This window comes from Trachypithecus francoisi, unplaced genomic scaffold (genome assembly GCF_009764315.1).
Source record: "Trachypithecus francoisi isolate TF-2019V2 unplaced genomic scaffold, Tfra_2.0 Lachesis_group3, whole genome shotgun sequence".
In the NCBI taxonomy this organism is placed as follows: domain Eukaryota; kingdom Metazoa; phylum Chordata; class Mammalia; order Primates; family Cercopithecidae; genus Trachypithecus; species Trachypithecus francoisi.
In genome coordinates this window covers 136333734-136355520 of record NW_022681468.1, presented here as the reverse complement: position 1 = coordinate 136355520, position 21787 = coordinate 136333734, and the positions used below count along the sequence as shown (strand labels likewise).

The 21787-nt window shown below is 37.0% G+C and overlaps 1 protein-coding gene across 6 annotated transcripts in view; it reads right to left on the bottom strand.

Moving 5' to 3' along the window:
• WDR72 (WD repeat domain 72) overlaps positions 1–21787 on the bottom strand; it is a 244968-nt gene that overhangs the window by 148578 nt on the left and 74603 nt on the right. For all 6 annotated transcript variants that reach the window (XM_033190066.1, XM_033190064.1, XM_033190068.1 and 3 more), the window contains one exon: positions 2482–2678. In XM_033190066.1, coding sequence (XP_033045957.1) covers positions 2482–2678 — 197 coding nt within the window. The remainder of the gene's footprint in view (positions 1–2481; positions 2679–21787) is intronic.

Here is a 21787-nt window from a genome sequence, read left to right as displayed (position 1 = left end):
GCCTCTAAAAATAAATAAATAAATAAATAAAACAATCTCAACAGCCTAACTCTATCAGGATGAAATGCTAAGAGAAAAAGTGTATAGCGGACCATGAAGATATCCAGTACATAATTTAAAAAAATATAACTTAGGGGAAGCATAAAAATATATTGTTCTAATTAGCACTAAATTTAATAATAAGAGAAGTATAGTATATAGGACAAAAAAGGTGATAGTCCTGTCCAATTGAGTTTATCTCCGAATGTAAAGAATGAAAGTTTGAAATTGTAGTCATCTAAGGTAAGGGGCAAAAGCAAGAAAATAAAGTTGAAATCAGCCTGTAAGTAGGAAAACAAGATTCTGGCATTTTATTGCTTCTTGAAGTCAACGAAGAAACAAAATTATATAAAGAAAATGAAATCTATATATATTATTACCAGTACCTAAAGAGTAGCTATGAAGTTCTTCAAGAGAGTGAAATACATAGCAGTCAGTTTACCTTCTGGGAGTTAAACTAGTAAACATGACACTTGATGAATGAGATTTGCTCCTGCAGACCCTAGACATCTTAAAGGCATAGGTCAAGAGACATCCCCCAGTTTTCACCTACTACTCTAGCATATAATTTCCACTATAAGATGCTAACTCTGTTAGGAATGGTGCGCAACAAAGGCACACCAAGATGGGGATGCTTGGCAGCTGGCTCAGCTCACTCACTGGGCTTTATTCACTACAGCCTTATGATACCTAAGACTGTCAGAGTGATTCAATTTCCCAACTTATGTTCAGCTGTGAATGTTGAAGTTTCAAAGCATCTCTATAACTGTCCTTAGAAAAATGACCTTTTCAAGTTAAGAATAGGAAAAAGTAGGTTTCAAAAACCTAAAGACAATGGATTGAATGAGAAAAGAAAAAAAGCCGTCACCTAATCACCAGCTTCAATATCTGAAGGAGGAAAGTACAAACAAAAGCAGGTGTTCTAAATGGAGTCTTCAAAAGAAAAATCCAAAATTCAGAAATTTTTCCATGCATTATCAGCCTTGACCAAGGGAGATGGTACTCTGCTGGGCTGAGAGCATTGGTTACATTCAACTCTCAGAGCTCAATAAATGAATATTCTCTGGGCTCTGACTCCATGCCCATGAAGAAACTCTGTGTTACAATTTCCCCTGGCCTCAGCTTTGCTGCAGTGAGAATATACCAAGCAACAACCAGAATGCCAATTAAAGAATTGTCATTCTAGTTTATATATTCATTTTTGTAGGTATTTAGTTAGTGTGACTCAGTTCTCACAAGGTTGACAAATCCTAGACTCACTTGTAAAAATCTAAACCAGGCCTCTAAACCTAAAAAGCTAAAGATTACATGCTAGCACCCCTGCCCCCAACTCTGCTGCTTTGAGGCATGGCTTCAATGGCCCATTGGCCTTTCTTGATGATGACATATTCTTTTGGCTAACTATATACATACACATGAGATAAAATAAGGTCTTATTCTACATTCTTATTAACAGTATATTACTAGTCTTCATAATACCATTAAAATAACAGAAAAGATGAACAATATGTAATTAAGAATCAGCAAAACCTTGATTTAGCAATCCCACTTCAAAAAATATATCCTTTAAATAATCTGCATGAAAAAAGCTTTAGGTTCATAGATGTGTTATTTAAAAAGTGAAACATAAAAACCAAGCCATGTATCAAGCCACAGAGAAACGATCTATACCAGCAATGATAGAAACACCACATAGAGCATAATGCAGCCATTAATAATAAAAATTACATATTAGTACCATGAAAATGTTTACATAAAAAATACATTTGATATGTACATATAAATGACATAGTTACAACAGTATGTTGAGGGGATAATTTGGAGGTGAAAATATAAAAAGATGGAAAATAATCCCTTATAGAAATCAGATTAAATTACTATATCATATTTACAAATAAAAAACAATAAAGCTAGCCAAATTTCTGCTAAGCTGGTTGACTTGGTTTATGAGAATAAATGCCAACTCCATCACTGTGTATTCACTGAGGCTTAGAATCCTAGAGAGTTACTGATCCTACTGATACTGGGTATATCAAAATAATTATCCATACTGTGATCTAGTTTTTCTGATTTTTTTTGGTTTATTTTCAATCAGCCTTTTTAAGAGGTCAGATACTCTTAACTGAAAAATAAAAATAGATCCAAACTAGAGAATATAAATGTTTTCCCTTCCTTATGGAAAACGACCTAGGATTCAAGGGTTAATATAAAATGGACTCAATTTTGACAAGCCAGAATCTATTTTGTCAAAAATCATGCCATAATAAGTATAACAGTCACTCAAAAAGTTACACTGATTCACCCAAGATTATTTGGTAGATGCAGCAGTCTCTTTGTTCTTGTTTTTGTGCTGATACTTAAGTACCATGTATTTATGAATGCATCTAACTTCTTATTCAGTTGATAATATTCTTTGTGAATATCAGCTTGATTTGAACTTACCTTACATGAAGACTCCACTTGCAGACTAGGGCAAGGTAATGGCCCAAGTTGGTAGGGGCTGGAGGATCTCTGTTCTATACTTTTGTGCCTAAGTGTCTCTGAGGCAATGGGAAGTACAGACTTCACAAGCTGTGAATCATCACAACAATTAAGAATAATTCGTGCTCTTTCTCCTGTCTCATGTCTTTCCAAAGTGCCTGGAAAACAAGAAAATGTCAGCAAAATATTTACCCCAACCGAATAAGACAGAACAAAACACTCTTTAACAGAAGAATCACAGTCCTTTAAGTTAGCGTGCCTTAGTATCTTGCAACCGAAAAATAGCCTGGGAGCTTTTTCTACATTATTCAAAACACTTGCTCATAAAGGCTGAACTTATGGATTTGAAAAGCTCATCTTCCTCTTTGTGCTTTCTTCATCCACTGAAATCAACAGGAGATTCAATAGTCTTTAATAGTAAAATCTCTAACTTATTATACAGTATGCAAGTGATCAATAACACGTAACTATGGAATATTTTAGTGCTGTCCCCTAGTGTTCCAACTCACAAGCAACAGAGAACCCACAGTGCTTTGCTTGGATTCCTAGGCTTGAAATGTTTCTATTGGTAACATATGATTTAAATGAATGGAGCAAGTAAGAACACGGATGCTTTGTGTACTGCCTCCCTCACCCAAGTGTCCCCGCAGGGCTTTGTTGTTTTATTGTTGGTATTGTTGTGATTATATCCTTTGGCTTTTATTTCTTACATTATTAGAAGGGGAAAAAAATCCTTTGCCTCTGTCATTCTTCCAGTTTCAGAATTTAGGAGTGCTATCAAGTTCAATTTAAAGTTAAAAAAAAAAGTATAAAATAGACCAAAAGTATCAGAAACCAATTCACAAATAGCCCAATGTTTTTATAAAATACAATGCCATACACTCAGTGAAATATCAATAAATATGAATTAATCATGTTCTCTGCCTCTTATGAGTTCATGTGCATTATTCATACTGTATTAAATATATAGGTTATTTCCTACTGAATAAAGACACCAACGAATACTAATTTAATAAACAATACCCAAATACAGACTTTATTTCATATTCTTTTCTACCAGTGAGAAAGAAGTAGATGTACTATTTATATTGTTAAGAAAATATCAAATTAATTACAATAAGAAAATAGAAATAATAATTGTAGGCCACTATGTCTTTAGATAAAAAGATTGGTAGATATATTTGAAGATTATGATGATTCTATCCTTTCTCATTTCTCTCCCACTCTTCTATAGCCTTCTTTTATTACAACTAAACTACCATTAGTTGGCACCATGGATTCTGAACCAGTAACAGTTACTTTGCTCAAATAACAGGCAGAACTTCAGTCTCAAGTCCCTTAACAATATAATTTTATTGTAACATTTCTACATTCATAAATAAACATCCTTATCATACAAACTTATAAACATGTTATTCTTCTAAGCTTTCCTTTTCCATTAAGATTGATATATCTGGCCGGGTGTGGTGGCTCATGCCTATAATCCCAGCACTTTTGGAGCCCAAGGTGGGCAGATTGCCTGAGTCCAGGAGTTTGAAACCAGCCTGGGCAAGACGGCAAAACCCCATCTCTACAAAAAATTAAAAAATTAGCCAGGCAGGGTGGCGAGCACCCACGGTCCCAGCTACTAGACAGGGCTAAGGCAGGAGGATCTCTTGAGCCCAGAAGGTTGAGGCTACAGTGAGCCAGAATCATGCCACTGCACTCCAGCCTGGGTGACAGAACGAGACTCTGTCTCAAAAAAGAATAAACACAAAGTCTGTCACAATGATATGCAACAGCTAGATATTCTGGGACTTTAATTTTTATAAATTAGGAAAAAAATTGATCTATTTTCTGAAGGATACACTTTAGGGAGAAAAAAATTATTTATAGATCAACAAATGAAGCTGACAGCAACATCAAGAAAACCCTTCCTCTCAAGACTGACAATAAGAAAAGCTTCAGAAACCAAAGATAAGAGTTATTACTGCTTCCTGAAAACTACTGCATTCCAGAACTTGGAACCGTGTTACGTGGTAAAATTTACTGTCTTTCTGAGAAGTCTCTCTTTGAAAATGGTATCATCCTGAATATTTTCTTCTCACAAATTCTCTGTGGCTCCTCAAACTATGATATTTTTTACATATTTTAGGAATTATTGGGAAAGAACTTATTGCACTTTAATACATTTGTTAAGTGCCTCATGCAAAATGTATACATTCTATATATCCATGTTTTATTGTATACCTGATGGCTTACCCAAACACAACTATTTCTTGTATTTTTTTAATGATGAGAATAGTTTATCTACAAACTTAGGTAGTTGTAATCCATTTTCATTCATACAGATAATTAATCTGTCTGAGCATTTACTATGTTACCATGTACCATCCACCATGCCAGATGATGACAATGTATAGTATATAAGAATGACTCAGTCCAGGTCCCCGAGAGCTTCCTTAAAACCTAATGGTAGTGTAGATGCAAGAAACATCTGAAAACTGATAAGCTGCAATATTTAAAGTAACACCTAAGCTATTTCCATCCAAAACTAAAAATCTCCCCTTCTAAAAATGTTAGACATTTGGTTTTGTGTACAAGAGTTTCTGTCAAGATTAGTTATAAAATAGTTGAAAAATAATGAATATTTTGTTTCAAAGAAGTGATTAAGGTATACACATGACATAAGGAGTGGTTAGAGTCAATCAATTTCTGTAAAAGATATAGACAGACAAGTAAACTACATGTTCAAAGCAGTAATTTAATTTTGCAATAAGTTCAGGACGGCAGCTTTTGAAAGACCTTGGTCAAAATTCTGACAGTTGGTGGGCATTCCCACATGTGCTAGTTATCAATTTATTGCCTCTTAGATTCAAATTCACCCTTCACTGCTTGCTTTGTGAAAATGAATATGGGCTTGAGAAATATTTTCTCGTTTATCAGCTGGTGAAATGTTAACCTTTGGGGACAGAGGGTACTGGAAAGACCAAGTAGAAGAAAGGGTTAAGGCCAGGTGTGATGGCTCATCCCATCCTGACTGTAATCTTAGCACTTTGGGAGGGTGGGGCAGGTGGATCACTTGAGTCCAGGAGTTCAAGACAAGCCTGGGCAACATGGAGAAACCCTGTCTTTACAAAAAATACAAAAATTAGCTGGGCATGGTGGCATGTGCCTGTAGTCACAGCTACTTGGGCGGCTGAGGTGAGAGGATCACTTGAGCCAGAAAGTTGAGGCTGCAGCAAGCTGTGATCATACCACTGTATTATAGCCTCGGTGACAAGGTCAGACCGTGTCTCAAAAAAAAAAAAAAAAAAAAGAGGAAGAAGCAGGAGGAGGAGAAGAAGGAGGAAGAGGAGGAGGAGGAGGAGAGGAGGAGGAGGAGGAGGAGGAGGAAAGGAGGAGGAGCAAGAAAGAAGGGGCAAGGGGAGGGGAGGGGAAGGGGAAGAAGAAAGGGCTTTTTCTTCTTGGTTCTGGTGTACTTTTCTTGGAGTAGTGTTAGTGGCTTCTCCACTAAAGGTGTCTGTACTACATGACAGCTGCCCCGGCAGCACTTTGCATCCAAACACTTTCTTTGGCATACTCTTTGGGCAGTTTTGTAACAGCGCCTCCAGCAAGACATCTCCCTGTGGACAGCTTTCTCTGGCACCCTCGAGGGAGTATTTCTGGAAAGTTCCACCAGCACTACACCATAGCAGCGTCTTTGCCATTCAATACATATAACCATACCTTCTCTAGCAAGGTCAGGAACTTAGCCCTGGGGGGTGGAAAGGGAGGTCTTTCTTGATTTCTTGATCAAGCTATCTCAAGTTCTAAGGCTAGGAGTCATCCTTCACATCTGCTATTCCTATATTCTTTAGAGTTCTCTTCTTACTAGTCAATCTCTCCTATTCAAATTCTTTATGCTAGTTAACAATTCTTTATACTAAATTTTCTGTTTAAGTTACTGCATCATTTTTCTTTCCTGATTAGACCCTGATTAATACACTACGATACATCACTTATGATGCAGAATGTTTCCTTAAATATGTCTCCAAAGTTATGAACTTTATACCACTTCAGAGATATATTTAAACTATTAGAGAACATCTATAGCCAAAAAAAAAAAATAACCAAAAAGGGAGACATGACCACAAGGAAGATTTCCAACAAGCGATGCCTTTCCAACTCTAATATACTGCCTTGGGCAAGATACAGAATAGCTACTAATTCCAGATATTAAAGAAATGTAAGAAACTGAAGAGTCACAAAATTGCTTAATTCAACTTCCAGTTTCAGGAGAACTTTTGCTTTCCAAAGTAAACTCACTGATAATTAGAATTTCATTTCATTATAGTACATCAAGAATAGGAGTTAATTCATATTTATTATTCATTTGAATCAATCTGAACATGACAAGGAAAGATGTAGAGACATAGGTGAGTTAAGTACTACTAAAAGTTACACTACATCTCCTCCTTCAAAGTAGGTGTGCAAAAATATTCCATAAAATCTATTGTAAGTAAAATCTGTATTGTATAAAATGCTTTCCAATAAATATTTTGTATTTTTCTATTATTTATTTAATATGATTTTTATATAATTTGTTTTAATCTTAAACTATGTAATAGTGCATTAGAGAGCAGAGCTAATCATAAGAAAAGATAGCTTAAAGCAATTAACATCTTGATAAGAAATGAAGGAAAGATCAGTTTCCAAAGTTGCATAGTTTTCAAAAAGTCAGTGCACAGAAATATAAGAAATAGCCAAGATAATCTCTGCAGATCCCTAGACCCATATTGACAGGATTTTCACTTGTACACACTGCTTTCCCTGTCAATTCAACATACCCCACAGCGTACTTAATCAACTACGTTTAAAACCAGAGCTTTCTCTATGACCCCATGCACAACCCTGCCCATGTTCTTCCTATCTGTCCAGGTGGTCAACAAGGACACATCATCACAGCATGGTGTTTAGGAGCAGACTATGGCATCAGACTGTCCTGTAGTTAAATCCTTGTTTTACCTTTGATGGCTGTGTGGCCTTCAGCAAGTTACTTTACATCTCTGTGCCTCAATATCTTCATCTGTACAATGGGGATAATGATAATCCCTACCTCATGGAGTTACTTGAGGATTAAATTGAATAGATATAAGAAGTGCTTAGAGGTTTCAGCACACGGTGAATGCTGTGCTATATGACAGCCCTCTCTGTCACATGACAGAGGTCCTCACTCAGCTGCTGGTGAGCTGATTAACAAACCTCTTTGGCCCCCAAGCACTAGAGTCTGCCTGACACCTAGGCCTGAGGTCACTGGGCATATGGCCAGCTTGGGCCCCCAGGGCTTCCTACCTGAAACTTCAACCTCTTCAATCAGCCTTTCCTTGCAGGCTATGTTATAATCAGACTCAGAGTAGGATTATATATTTGACTTATTTTTTAATCCTCTTCAGTACACCAGAATGGGGTCTGGCATAAATTAAAGGCTAGATAATACTTCTTAATAGATTATATGACATCAACAACCTGCTAATGATTTTTTTTTAAACTGGTGCTGCACTTGGGATTAAATCTAAACTCCTTGACCAAGAAGTCACATTCTCACCCCTGCTTTCTCCCATGTCAGCCTCCCCTTATTCACAAATTAGATTTTTCTTTTTCTTTTGTTGAAAACAATTTTTTTCCTGCTAGCTCTAGCACATCCTTCAGGTATTAGCTTAAAATCTCACCTCCTCAGAGAAGCCTTTCTAAAATAGATTCCCGTATCTTGTACTGTTTTCTATCTCAGCTTCTTCACTTTACAGCACTTACCACTTTTGTAATTGGTGTCCTTTATTTGCTTGCTTCCCCACGACACTAAACTCTTTTTGGCAAGTATGTGTTCCATGAGCTTGGTACAAAGCAGTTCTTTTTAAATATTCCCTGAAGAAATTAAATAATTTTATCCTTTCCCCGAGGCAGTGAAAAGAGGTGGCTGTAAAGCATCAGAGCATACCAGGGTCTCAGTGTGACAAGATTTAATGCCAGAAATATGCACTATAAACTTAGACCCTAGAGCGCAGGAGAGGCCAACACTGCAAACAGTGCCATTCACAAGCCTGAGGCCTGTCCCAGCTTTCAGCAATGTTGCCAGGTCACTCCTGATGGCACAAGAACCTGTAATTGGAGACAGCAAGTCAGTTTCTGAATGTGACGTATTGTCTTGACCTGTGAACTAGCCATTTCTTGCTTCATGGACTACAGAGCAGAAGATGCTGGTCTAAAGATGCGGGAAAAATAAGAAAATGCACAGAGAGAGGCAGAAAAGCAGAAGGAAGAAAGGGGAAGGGAAAAGAGAGAAAAAAATGGGAAGAGGGAGAGGAGAGATGGGTAGAAAGGGAAAGAGGGAAGGAGAGAGCGAGAGAGAGCACTTACAACTTTCTAGTTTTGTTTCTAGTTCCTTCCTAAGGAATCGTGCTCCTAAAGTGTCTGAAATACACCCCTGAATCCTTACAATAAACACCACTTTCTGATAACATTGACTTTACTTCTACTACTTCCTACCTAACAGGGGCCCTAATAAGAATGGGGCAGAGATGTTTCTATTACGGTAAAGGCCAAGTTAAAGGAGGCTCAAATAGACAGTATGTGGAGTTCCGGGTAGAGATCAGAGCAGACACAAAGGCTTAAGCATTAGCAGCAGATAGGTGAGCATTAAATGCCAATAAAAAAAAATGCCATCTCCAAGTGAATTTGGAGTAAACTGTTTCAGGAGATGAGCATAAACTCCGTTAGCAGTTTCTACACAAGAAAGAAGGAAGATTCTGAAACTGCTGTAAATCGGTATGTTGCCAAAATACAGCCCTCTTGTAAACCGATTAGGACTGTCAAATTTATAGGCATCTACAGTTTTTTTGTTTTGTTCTTAAATAGAGCAAATAATCACTTTGTGATGTACCGGTTATGAGATCTGATCTTGCAGTATCAGGCTGTCTTAAAGCACGACATGGAGAGTGAAGGACGCGGCCTTCAATTGCAGTGGTAGAGCAAGGCACAGAGTAGAGCACACTTCTATACATCTGCCCCAATGATGAAAAAGATCTAAACATCTACCTAAAGAAGGAGAAGAAGGAGCCATCACATTCTACACTTCAATTCCCTTCCAAACAGTCAGAAGTTGTTTCCTTGATTTTATGTTCCTTGAAATTTGTGCATATTTTTATTATTTGCTGTCTTCTACTTAAATGTTGTATTTTGGCTGGGAGTGGTGGCTCACTCCTGTAATCCCAGCACTTTAGGAGACTGAGGTGGACTAATCCCTTGGGCTCAGGAGCTCAAGACCAGCTTGGGCAACATGGCGAAACCTCATTTCTACAAAAAATAGCTGGGTGTGGTGGCGTACACCTGTAGTCCCTACTACTCAGGGGGCTGAGGTGGGAAAGTTGCTTGAACCTGGGATGTCAAGGCTGCAGTGAGACATGATCATGCCACTGCACTCCAGCCTGGGTGACAGAATGAGACTGTCTCAAAAAAAAAAAAAAAAGAAAAGAAAAGAAAAGAAAAGGAGAGAAACTTTTTTTCAACTCCCATTGACATTTACTTTCCAAAATCAACAAAAGTATCCAAGTATCCTAGCCTACTATCAATTTATGAATAGCTTTAAATTACATACTTCCTCCTACAAATTAACTAGGCACACTAAGTCTCTAAAAAAAAAAAAAAAGAATACCTATTATCCTCGAAGGGAGAGAAATAATTTAAAAAGAAATCATAGTCATTTGATGAATTAATCTGCAAATGATCAAGAGGAAATTAAGACTAAACAACATCACCCAGATGGATTAACACTTTGTCATGTTGTACAGAAATATTTTCTTTATGTTAAAATTATACATAAATACATTTGAGACTAATTGGCTTATTATAACTCATGGTGTCTTTCCAAAGAAGAACATTGTAGAAACAGCATTTCCATAGAAACATAAAATTCCCCCAGACCATCCAAAGCACATATATTGTAAACCAACGAATCTCAAACAAATTTGTTTCATAGAAAAGGAACACATTTTAAATTAAATATTCTGTTTATTATTGGATTGTGGAAAAAGCATATATATTTCATTGTGAAAAAAGCATATAGGGCTGGGCGCAGTGGCTCACGTCTGTAATCCCAGCACTTTGGGAGGACAAGGTGGGTGGATCACCTGAGGTAAGGAGCTCAAGACCAGCCTGGCTAACATGGTGAAACCCCATCTTTACTAAAAATACAAAAAATTAGCCAGGGGTGGTGGCTCACACCTGTAATCCCAGCTAGTCAGGAGGCTGAGACAGGAGAATCCCTTGAACCTCGGAGGCAGAGGTTTCAGTGACATGAGATTGTGCCATTGTACTCCAGCTTGGGCAACAAGAGTGAAACTCCATTTCAAGAAAAAAAAAAAAAAGCATATATATTCATCACTAATCACATAATAGGATACGAATTATTTAGCAAATAATTGTATTTAAATGAACAAAGCTTAATAGCAAGAACACGTGAGTGGATACATTATAGAATTAGGTCTTTTCCATATCAGGTAGGCATTTTCTAACTGAATCCATTATGATACTGGGCAAGTGATTAAGAGCACAATATTTCAAAGTGACTCTCTCTGAAACAGAGTAAGTTTTAAAAAATGACCTCACGACCAAATTTGATAATCAAATTCATAAAAGTCAGGTTTCAACAAAACCGCTAACTGACAGTTATAATCAAATTCCACAAATCAAAATATTTGACCACCAAGTCTGTTGTACAATTTATCATTTGTCTTCAGTTACTCATGAAGTTCATTGCCTTGCTCAGAAACATGTATGGAGATTGACCTAGGGCCCCTTTCCTAACAAAACCATTTCAAAGTTACTGCATCTTAGTCCAGGAAATGTATAACTGACAGGGGTTCTCACCACACACAGGGGCCCTGGAGGTATGAAATTTAGCTAACTAGAAAATAATGGAAGGGTGGGGAAAGGGAATAAGTCTTAAAACATTAAATTAGGGATAAAGGCACCTACCTTCATTCCTAAATGGAGTTGATACAATAAATTCAGCTATAAAATAGAATGTCAAAGACTTGGCTCATTTTGTACTATATAGAGGTCCTAATATGATAACAAACTTAGATTGGCTTCACATCAACCTTCTATACCTTAAGGGTATATAGGATACATTTTTTAAAAGTCTCTAACCACCACAACCTTAACCCCAACTCTGCCACAGCCTCCAGCACATTCACAGCAACGCTGGGATTCATCAGCTGGGCCACATTCAGCCCTCATTCTAATTCTGACCACTGACCTCCAGAAAAACGGAATAAAGAGGTGCGGTGGGGGACAACTGAAAGAAACAAAAAGGATTGAAACACATGGAGGTTTAGAGTTGCTGAGATGTATAAAGATAGCAAAGAATTGAAACCCCGTCTCTACTAAAAAAATACAAAAAGCTAGCCGGGCGAGGTGGCGGGCGCCTGTAGTCCTAGCTACTTGGGAGGCTGAGGCAGGAGAATGGCCTAAACCCAGGAGGCGGAGCTTGCAGTGAGCTGAGAGCTGGCCACTGCACTCCAGCCTGGGCGACAGAGCGAGACTCCATCTCAAAAAAAAAAAAAAAATAAAATAAAAAATAAAAAATAAAAAAATAAAAAAAAAATAAAAAAGATAGCAAAGAATGCATTAATTTTCGACACATTTTAAACTAGGGTTTTCTTGACAAGGTATCTACTTATTAAAAATTCCCTCTTCTTAAATACGTGCTAGCAGCATAATATCTGCTATGACTTTGGGAGGACAAGGCAGGCACATAATGAGGTCATGAGATCGAGACCATCCTGGCCAACACGGTAAAACCCCCTCTCTACTAACACACAAAAAATTAGCCGGGCGTGGTGGCACAAGCCTGGGTAATTTGTAAATTACCCAGTCCCAGCTACTCAGGAGGCTGAGGCAGGGGAATTGCTGGAACCTGGGAGGCGGAGGTTGCAGTGAGCTGAAATTGCACCACTGCACTCCAGCCTGGAGACAGAGCGACACTGCGTCTCAAAAAAAAAAAAAAAGACTCAATTTTAATTTTTAACCTCACTCTAAGACTAAATACAATTTACAACCAAATTAAGAGGTAGATATTCACAGTCAAGTGTTTCTTAAGTATAACGTGAATAATATATTTAATTAATTCTACAATTATCTATTATATACAAAACTATAAAATTATACTGCTTCTGAGTATTTCAAAATTTCATTCATCCCATTGCATTGTTTAAATTTATTATACTAGGCATGTTATTTTTACATTTTAAAATATTTCAAAAGTAGATTTTGTCCCTCATGCTCTTAATTGTAGGTCAAGTTACTTATTGGATATAATATCCTTGAAGAGATTTGAGTCTGTCATTTATACGCTTGTGGTGTCAATTAATTTAATCAGATCAATATTTTGCTGAGTTGATCTGGAATTTTTCCTGGAAAGAGGAAGAGTATTGGGAAAGGATAAATTGGGGTATGGTCTCCTGAATAAAGTGCTGGGTGAGGGGTGAAGTCCTTTGAGAGTTGTTTTGGTTATTTTTTTGGAGAGGAAGGATATAGTACAGATGGGAGTACAAAAACATTTTAACTGCAATCAGTTTTCCCTTGGGACATGGCAGTGGTTTGCCTTAGGCAAATAATGGGTGACTAACACTCCAGCAGGCATGTCAGGATTTGTTTTGAAAGCACCAAGGCTCAGGGTACCCTCACTGTAGTCCTGGCTCCCCAGTGCCACTTGTAAAATTCAATACCATATTACCCCACCCAGTGATCTCAAAAGGCTCTCTCATCTCTTCACACTTCCTTTCTATAGACTCACTCACCAGTGGGGACTTCCAGAAAGATAGGACTGTCCTACCTGACCACCAATGTAATAGGAAGACTTCTACTAATAATCCCCAGTGACAGTCATCCTTATGTGATTCCCTCCCCTTCGAATATGATGGGATAGCCCTCCAGTGACTATTAAAGAGCAAAAGGAACTTTGCACATGTAATTAAGGTTTCTACTCAGTTGTCCTTATAATAAGGAGATTATTCAAATAGACCAGGCCTAATTAGATGAGCGCTTTGAATGCAGAAAGTTCTCTCCAGCCACTCAAACAAGAGGAAGTTGAGATTTAAAGCACTGGAAGTATTTGATGTGCCATTGCTAGCTTGGAAGTGGGAGGAGGCCATGAATAAAGATCAGAAAGTGGCCTTTAGGTGCTGAACACAACACCTGGCCACAGCCAGCAAGGACCTCAGTCCTACAAGTGAAAAGAACTAAATTCTGGCAAGGACCTGAATTAGTGTGAAAGTGAATTGCTCCCCAGAGCCTCTAGATGAGAGCCCTGTTGGCTGACATATTTATTTTGCCTCATGAGATCCTAAGTAGAGAAGCTGGTTGAGTTTGCCTGAACTTTCAATTTACAGAACTGTGAGACAATAAATAGGTGTTGTTTTAAGCTGCTAAGTTTGTGTCAATTTGTTACGCACAATAGGAAATTAATATAACCAGGGCTTCTGGCAGTACTTTTATTCAGAACAACAGATTTAGACTTCAAATATTTTAGTCATTCTTTACTACTTTATGTGTGAAATCCTTGCTTCTTAAACATAATATAAAACTAAATGCATAAAAATAAATAAGTGTGATGGCTAGCTAGACATTTCATACCTTTTTTATAACTCCTTCTCCTTTCTTACACCCTAAGTACTATAAGCCATTCAGATATTCTCTACATAGTTGATGATTCCACAATCATATACTACATCAAAAAGTTCCTTTCAAAGCACTCTATTTCCAAAGCAAGCTGATATGGTTTGGCTATGCCCCCACCCAAATCTCAAATTTTAGCTCTCATAATTCCACGTGTACTGGGAGGGACCCAGTGGGAGGAAACTGAATCATGGGGTCAGGTTTTTCCTGTGCTGTTCTCATGATAGTGAATAGTCTGGTGGTTTTATAAAGTGGAGTTCCCCTGCACACACTCTCTTTTGCTGCCATGGAGGACAAGACTTTGCTCCTCATTTGCCTTCCGCCATGATTGTGAGACCTCCCCAGCCACATGGAACAGTGTGAGTCAAGTAAACCTCTTTTCTTTGTAAATTACCCAATCTCAGGTATGTCTTTATTAGCAGTGTGAGAACAGACTAATACAGAAGCACATGTAAGAGATAAAATACTGTTTTCTCATCCTCTTCTTTAATTATCATCATCATGATCATCATCAAAATTGCCATTATCTACCACTAATTGAGCATTTTAAAGTGCCATTTAATTTTTATAACAATCCAGTAAAGTGCAAAGAAATGGGGGTTCAGGAAGAATAAGTGACAGGGTATTAGTGTGTCCTGTGGTTGGAGGGTGATTAGGGAAAGTATTTTAACTAAAAAGACAGGAAGGGCCATAATGCTATGTTGTGGAGTTACATTTCCACCAGAGACCATGGAGACTGGCAGGTTTAGGGATAGATTTAAAGTAGGGAATGTTTGGTTGGCAATACAGAGAAGAGAATTGAAGAAAGACCTTCATTGACAAGACAATCAGGAAATTTTTCAATAGTTCATGTAAAAGATTAGAAAGATCCCAACCCATCTGCCCTTAAAACATTTTATTTTTTAATTTTGCCACCTCTGAAAATGTATAATTTTATGTTTTACTGTAGGCTTACAAAATAAATGTAGCAATAGTTTATCTTTCAAATAATCTGACTTTGTCACTAGACATTATTGATAGTATTGGGGCTAAGAAACAGGTATGATTAGGACTTCCATGGAATGGCTACACAGGTTCCCTATATAGCCAGTGGTCTTTGGTGGGTTCTTAATTCTATAGAACCATTTCCTTTCTCTTCTTCTTTGCCCAGAGCATTCCACCCTATCCCTTCTCACTATCATCCTTATTTCTGTAGTTTATAATCTCTGCTGCCACTTCCTCTAGGTGTTTTGTATACAGGTGCATATACTTTATCTCTACTATAGAGGGAGTCTTACAGAACAGAGACTTTCTGGCATCAGACTTTGTCCTACCCAACTCTGAATTAGAGAACAACTTGCTCTTCCTCCCTTTTGCGGTCCCCTGTCTGGTAAAGACCCCAGTATGTGTGGCTGCTTATCCTATGCCACAAGGTTCTATCCCCCACCTCTCATAATGTATAGATCATGGTCAAAAGCACCTGTGTTGACTTCTGGGTATATACCAAAAGTAATTGAAAACAAGGACATGAATAGATATTTGTATACCCATGTCCATAGCAGCACTATTCACAACAGCCAAAAGATGGAAGCAACCCATCAAATAATGAATGGATGAATAAAATGTTGTATACAGCTAATATGGAGTATCAGTCAGCCTTAAAAAAGGAAATTCTAACACATGCTACAAAATGGATGAACCTTGAAGACATCATGCTAAGTGAAATAAGCCAGTCACAGAAGAACAAATATTGCATGATTCTACTTATATGATACACCCAATCCAGAGTAGGTCAATTCATAGAAACAGAAAGTAGAATAGCAGTTGCCAGGGGATTGGGGAAAAGGACAAATGGGGCATTACCGTTCAGTGGGTATGGAGTTTCATTAAATAAGTTGAAGTTGTGGAGATAGATGGTGGTGATGGTTGCACAACAATGTGAGTATACTTAATGCCACTGAACTGTACCCTTCAAAAAGCTTAAAATGGTAAATTCTATGTTATGTAAAAATCCCACATCTTTGTTTATATTTTACCACAATCATCATAATAAAAAAGCATCTGTGTTAATAAGATAGCCCAAAGAAAATACAAAGAAAAAGAAAATTCTGAGAATAAAACCAAAGAATAATATACAGAAAGCATGTAGAAGTAGGGCAGTCTGAGAAAGAGGGACCACTGGCCATCAGGAGAAGGCAGTGTCATATGAGGCTGATGATGGAGAGAGGGAGGAAAGAAGGACATTGATGGCAGAGTGACTGCAGACAAGTACCTGTGACCCAGAGCATGGCAACTCAACTTGGCAGTGAGGTATAGGAGAAGAGTTCCAATGGAAAAAGTATGGCAAAGGCCAGATTAAACTGTATTAAATCAATGGGAGGCAAAGATACAGAGTAGAGATGGCATTTTGTAGGAAACCACCAGTTACTTTAGGAAGAATCTCAGAGAAAAATAATACAAGCCACAAGTCCTTATCTAAAACATTTCAGACCATATGAATTTAGAATTCACAATTTTTCAGATTTTGGAGAGATAAAATAATACATATATGCATATTATATAATAACTGAAGCAAAGTCTAACAGAGCAGATAGTAATCAAACATGCTATATATCTGCAGCAAAAAAAAAAAAAAAGCAAGAAAAGGAAGAATACTTATACTTAGTGAAATAAACAACCTTATACAATTTAAATTTTGGTTATGCTGCTTTACCACGAACCATTAAAAACTTTTATTTTCAGAGATTTTTAGATTTATAAATTTTGGCTAAGAGAATATAGGCCTATATCCATGGTAGCGAGGTAGCCAGAACTAACCAGAAATATTCTCTGGGATAAGATGGGTTAATAGAATGCTCAGTTTCCTACAATATAGGATATTAACTCATGCATTTAGCTCCTATTTATACCTATACAAGTATGCTTAGTCATGCAATTCCAACCCTAAGCTTGGCTGATTGTTTTGTCTATGCCCTCTATGATTAGGTCATAATGTACTAACGATTCTGTTAAATTCAGTGTTTAAAAGAAGCACAAGTTTCTTTACACAATTATTGATGGGAGATAAGTTTGCTAACAGACAAAGCTTAAGAAAACTATCATGGTTGTAAAAAAAGGAGAGAAGTTCTTTTTTTTAAAATGAAAGACTCTAATAAGGAACATGTAACTGTAATTTTCAAACTTGACTTATGGTTGATACTTCTAGAAGTAAGAAAAATGTGGTGACCAAAGAAAGTTAACCTGCAGGGCAAATCGTGGGTTAAAGTCAATTGTTTTTATCAAATCTTCTTATTTTAGTTATCTTCCTAGAACCTCAACCCCATACATTTTCTAAATTTTTTTATTAGCAGAAAGTACAATTCATTTACTAAATTTACGAAAACAACTTGCGATCTGCTCAGCTGATGAACTGTAAGATGACACTGTATGCCCTTCAGTGGAGTGCTGGGTACTCAGATGCTCCAAGGGCTGACACAAGTCCTTTGTCTTCTCAGCACATGGGCCTAAGTGGAATGGAACCTGCTTCCCTCAAATGTGAAAAGGACTGGGGAAAGTGGTGGGCCAATCTATGCCTGGGATGCATTGACAAGGCTGAGATTAGCAGGCAACGTTATTTGCAGCACAGAAGATAAAGTCTGACATTCCCTAAGTTGAATTCTCTGCTTGCCACTCCCAAGCCAAGGACTTGACCCTTGAATTTGTTTTCATCTGGTTCATCCCTAGAAACACAAAAGATCCTTCCCACAAAATCCTAACAGGTAAGTAAATGGTAGGAGTTGGATATTATTGATACAGTCAGATGAATCAAGTGCATCCAGTATCCTTTATCTCTCAGCCAAATCAGAGAACCTACTTTCCCAGAGAATAACCATCATTACAGTCCACTGAGTCTTGCGTTTCTAATTGTTTCTGTGGCAGCTGGCTACTGGGAAGTTGCTAGGGAATTGAAAAAAGGCAGCGTGGGGAGGGCAGATGGCTCCTTTGGGTTTATTTCCACTGAACGTTGCAGCTGTGAAACCCACTAACGTTCCAAGTGTCATATAAAATGCTTGCAAAAAGGGCCTAGTTAAGGGAGAAGCCAAAGAGCAGTCATCCTGATGTGTTTCTTTTTCTACTGTGGTAGGTGAAGCCCCCATAAACATTAAATGCAGATAGCAGATACATAACAAACTACTCAGCCAGAACTCAATCCAAAAGTGTAATTAGACCACAGGAATCACTAAACCTGATTACAGCCAGTATTTTCTTTACTAAAGGAAAACCCAGGAAGATAGCAACTGCCAAAGGAAACAATAAACGCAGCAAAGGGTGGGACTTAATTGGTGAAAGTAATTTTAAGAGCAGACAATATTTATTTTTATCATTAGAATGAGATTGTATTGATTTTCCTATTTGTTTCTGAGCATACAAAATGTTCTGAAGACATCCTGCAAATACCACAATAATATGCCTAATGTATATTAGGATGCCAGGAGAACCAAAAAAAGGTGGAGTTGAATAATCTCTCAATTAAAATGCACACACACGCACACAAACAAATACCTGTGTGTGTCACTTGAAAAAAAGTAAATCAAATGATCTAGAACTTTTGAAATAAGTCATGGATACCTAAAAACAATATAGAAATATGTTTATATAAAGTATAATCTTGTAATAAAATGTAGGTAATTCTTCCAATGTTTGTAACTAACAAAGACTGACAAAAACTCTAAATTTGGGGAAAAAATTACATGTGCCTGTTTTGTTGACAGCCTTTCAATGTGATACCTGAATTTTACAAAGCATATCAGAAACCACTCCATGCAGACCATTTTACTACTTCATCCTTGGAATGTCTTTACTTTGAAAAGTTTGTAAAACTATAAGATCAAGTTAACAATTACATAATTTCACCACAGTAGAGATCCATATTCACCAGATGGAATGAAAGACGATGACTGTGGTGGGCCTGCGGAGTAGGAGCATGCACTCACATGTCTGTGCATGCACATGCATGTAAAGATGTCCACTGGGTCTTGTCTCTACATTGAAATAAAAAATATATATACAGTGAGACTTATATGCCTCTCTTCAGTGATGCAGTAATAGTTGTTTGATTTAATTTGGTTCATAGTAAGGTCAAACTCTTTCTTATTACTGTATATTTGCTCTGATTTTTTTTTCCCACCATTTCTTCATGGACGCATAAAACTGAATGTTTGCAGAATAATCCGGGTCACCTCTTGAATGCTTTGCTGCTTAAAAATTTCTTCCACCAGATACCCTAAATCGTCTCTCTCAAATTCAAAGTTCCACATATCTCTAGGGCACGGGCAAAATACTGCCAGTCTCTTTGCTAAAGCCTAACAAGAGTCACCTTTATTCCAGTTCCCAACATATCTTCCTGTCTTCTTCTGAGCCCTGTAAACTGTTCCAACTTCTGCTTGGTATTCAGTTCCGAAGTTGCTTTCATATTTTCAGGTTATCTTTATAGCAGTACTCCACTCTACTTGTACCAGTTCTCTGTATTCGTCTGTTTTCACACTGCTATAAAGAAGTAACAGTGACGGATAGTTTATGGAAGAAAGAGGTTTAATTGACTCACATTTCTTTATGACTGTGGAAGCCTCAGGAAACTTACAGTTATGGCAAAAGGTGAAGGGGAAACAAGGGATGCCTTACACAGTGGTAGGAGAGAAGCATAAAGGGGCAACTTCCAAACACTGTTAAAATCATCAGCTCTTGTGAGAACTCCCTCAGTATCATGAAAACAGTATGGGGAAAACTGCCCCATGATCTAACCACCTTCCAACAGATCCCTCCCTTCCCTCAACACATGGAGATTACAATTTGAGATGAGATTTGGGTGGGGACACAGAGCCAAATCATATCAGGGTATATACACATACTTAGAAGGCATAAGTTCTGATGTTTGGCATCAGAATAGGGTGACTAGAGTTAACCGCAATGTATTATAAATTTCATAGTAGCTAGAAGAGATAACTTCATTGTTCCCAACACACAGAAATGATAAATACTCAAGGTGGTGGAAAGCCCAAATACCCTAACCTGATCATTACACATACCAGCATATAAGAAAATATCACACGTACCCCATAAATATGTAAAATATTATGTATCAATACAAAATTTAAAAAAATAAGGATAGTATCTTCTCGACATAAAATTTACTTTCATTTTTATACTAACTGAATCCTATGAAACAATTGTATTTGGCTACTATAAATTGCTCTTTCTCTTTCTTACATTATGTATTTTACATGTATCTATTTCCCCATAGAAAACAGATTTTAAACACATGCACACACACACAATACAGTGAATATTAAGATATATTAATTTATAATTACTTGGGTAAGAACCATGCAGGAGAGAGAGAAAGAGGAAGAAGGGACCTAATCAATGATCTATCTATCTATGTATCTATGTATCTATCTATCTATCTATCTATCTATCTATCTATCTATCTATCATATATATATGCTCTGATTTTTTTTAAAAAGTATATGGATGGCAAATACAGACAGTCTGACAAATAAAATAGCAGATTTTGACTTATTACTTCCCACTGTACTGCTACCAATCGAGTAATTCAAAATCTCTTAGACTAACAGGAGTTGTTAACTTTTTTACACCATGAACCCCTTCAACAATCTGGGGATGCCAATGAACCTTTTTTTTCCAGTAATGATTTAACATTTGTAAATAAAATGCAAATGATTATAAAGGATATCAATTAATTTTTAAAATCAGTGAAATCTTAAAATCACAATATGAAAATAAATATGAGCATATCTTTGCATATGTTAATATATAAAAGAAAGAAAACATTGAAAGTATAATAGACCAACTTTTAACAATCATTTTCTGCAAATGTTGAGATTCTACCACTTTTAAGAATTGCCTTTATACTTACTGTATGTTGTTTTTTTTTAATTGAGGTAACATTGACATAACATACATTACCTACCCAATTCAGTGGCATTGAGTGCATTGACAATGTTGTATAACCACCACCTCTCTCTAGTTTCAAAACATTTTCATCTTCCTGAAGGAATACCCCATACCATTAAGTAATCACTCCCCATTCTCCACCCTTCCACAACCGCATCTCCTGACAACCACCAATCTGCTTTCTGTTTTTATGGATTTGCCCTTTTTGGATATTTCATATAAAAAGAATCATACAATATGTGCATTTTTGTGTATGTCTGATTTCTTTCAGTTAGCATGTTTTCAAGGTTCATCCAAGTTATAGCATGAATCAGTACTTCATTCATTTTGAGGGTTAACACTTCATTGTATGTGTATATTATGATTTGTTAGACTAACAGGAGATTAGTCTATGGAGATTCCTCCACTGATGGACATTTAGGTTGTTTCTGTACTTTGGCCATTATAAATAATTCTACTGTAAACATTTATATACAAGCTTCTGTGTGGGTATGTTTTTATTTCCTTCAGGTATATACCTAAGAGTGGAATTGCTAGGTCATTTCGTAATTTTATTTTTAACTTTTTGAGGAAATGTCATACAGTTTTCAAAAGTGGTGGTACCATTTTATATTCCTACCAGCAATGTACAAGGGTTCCT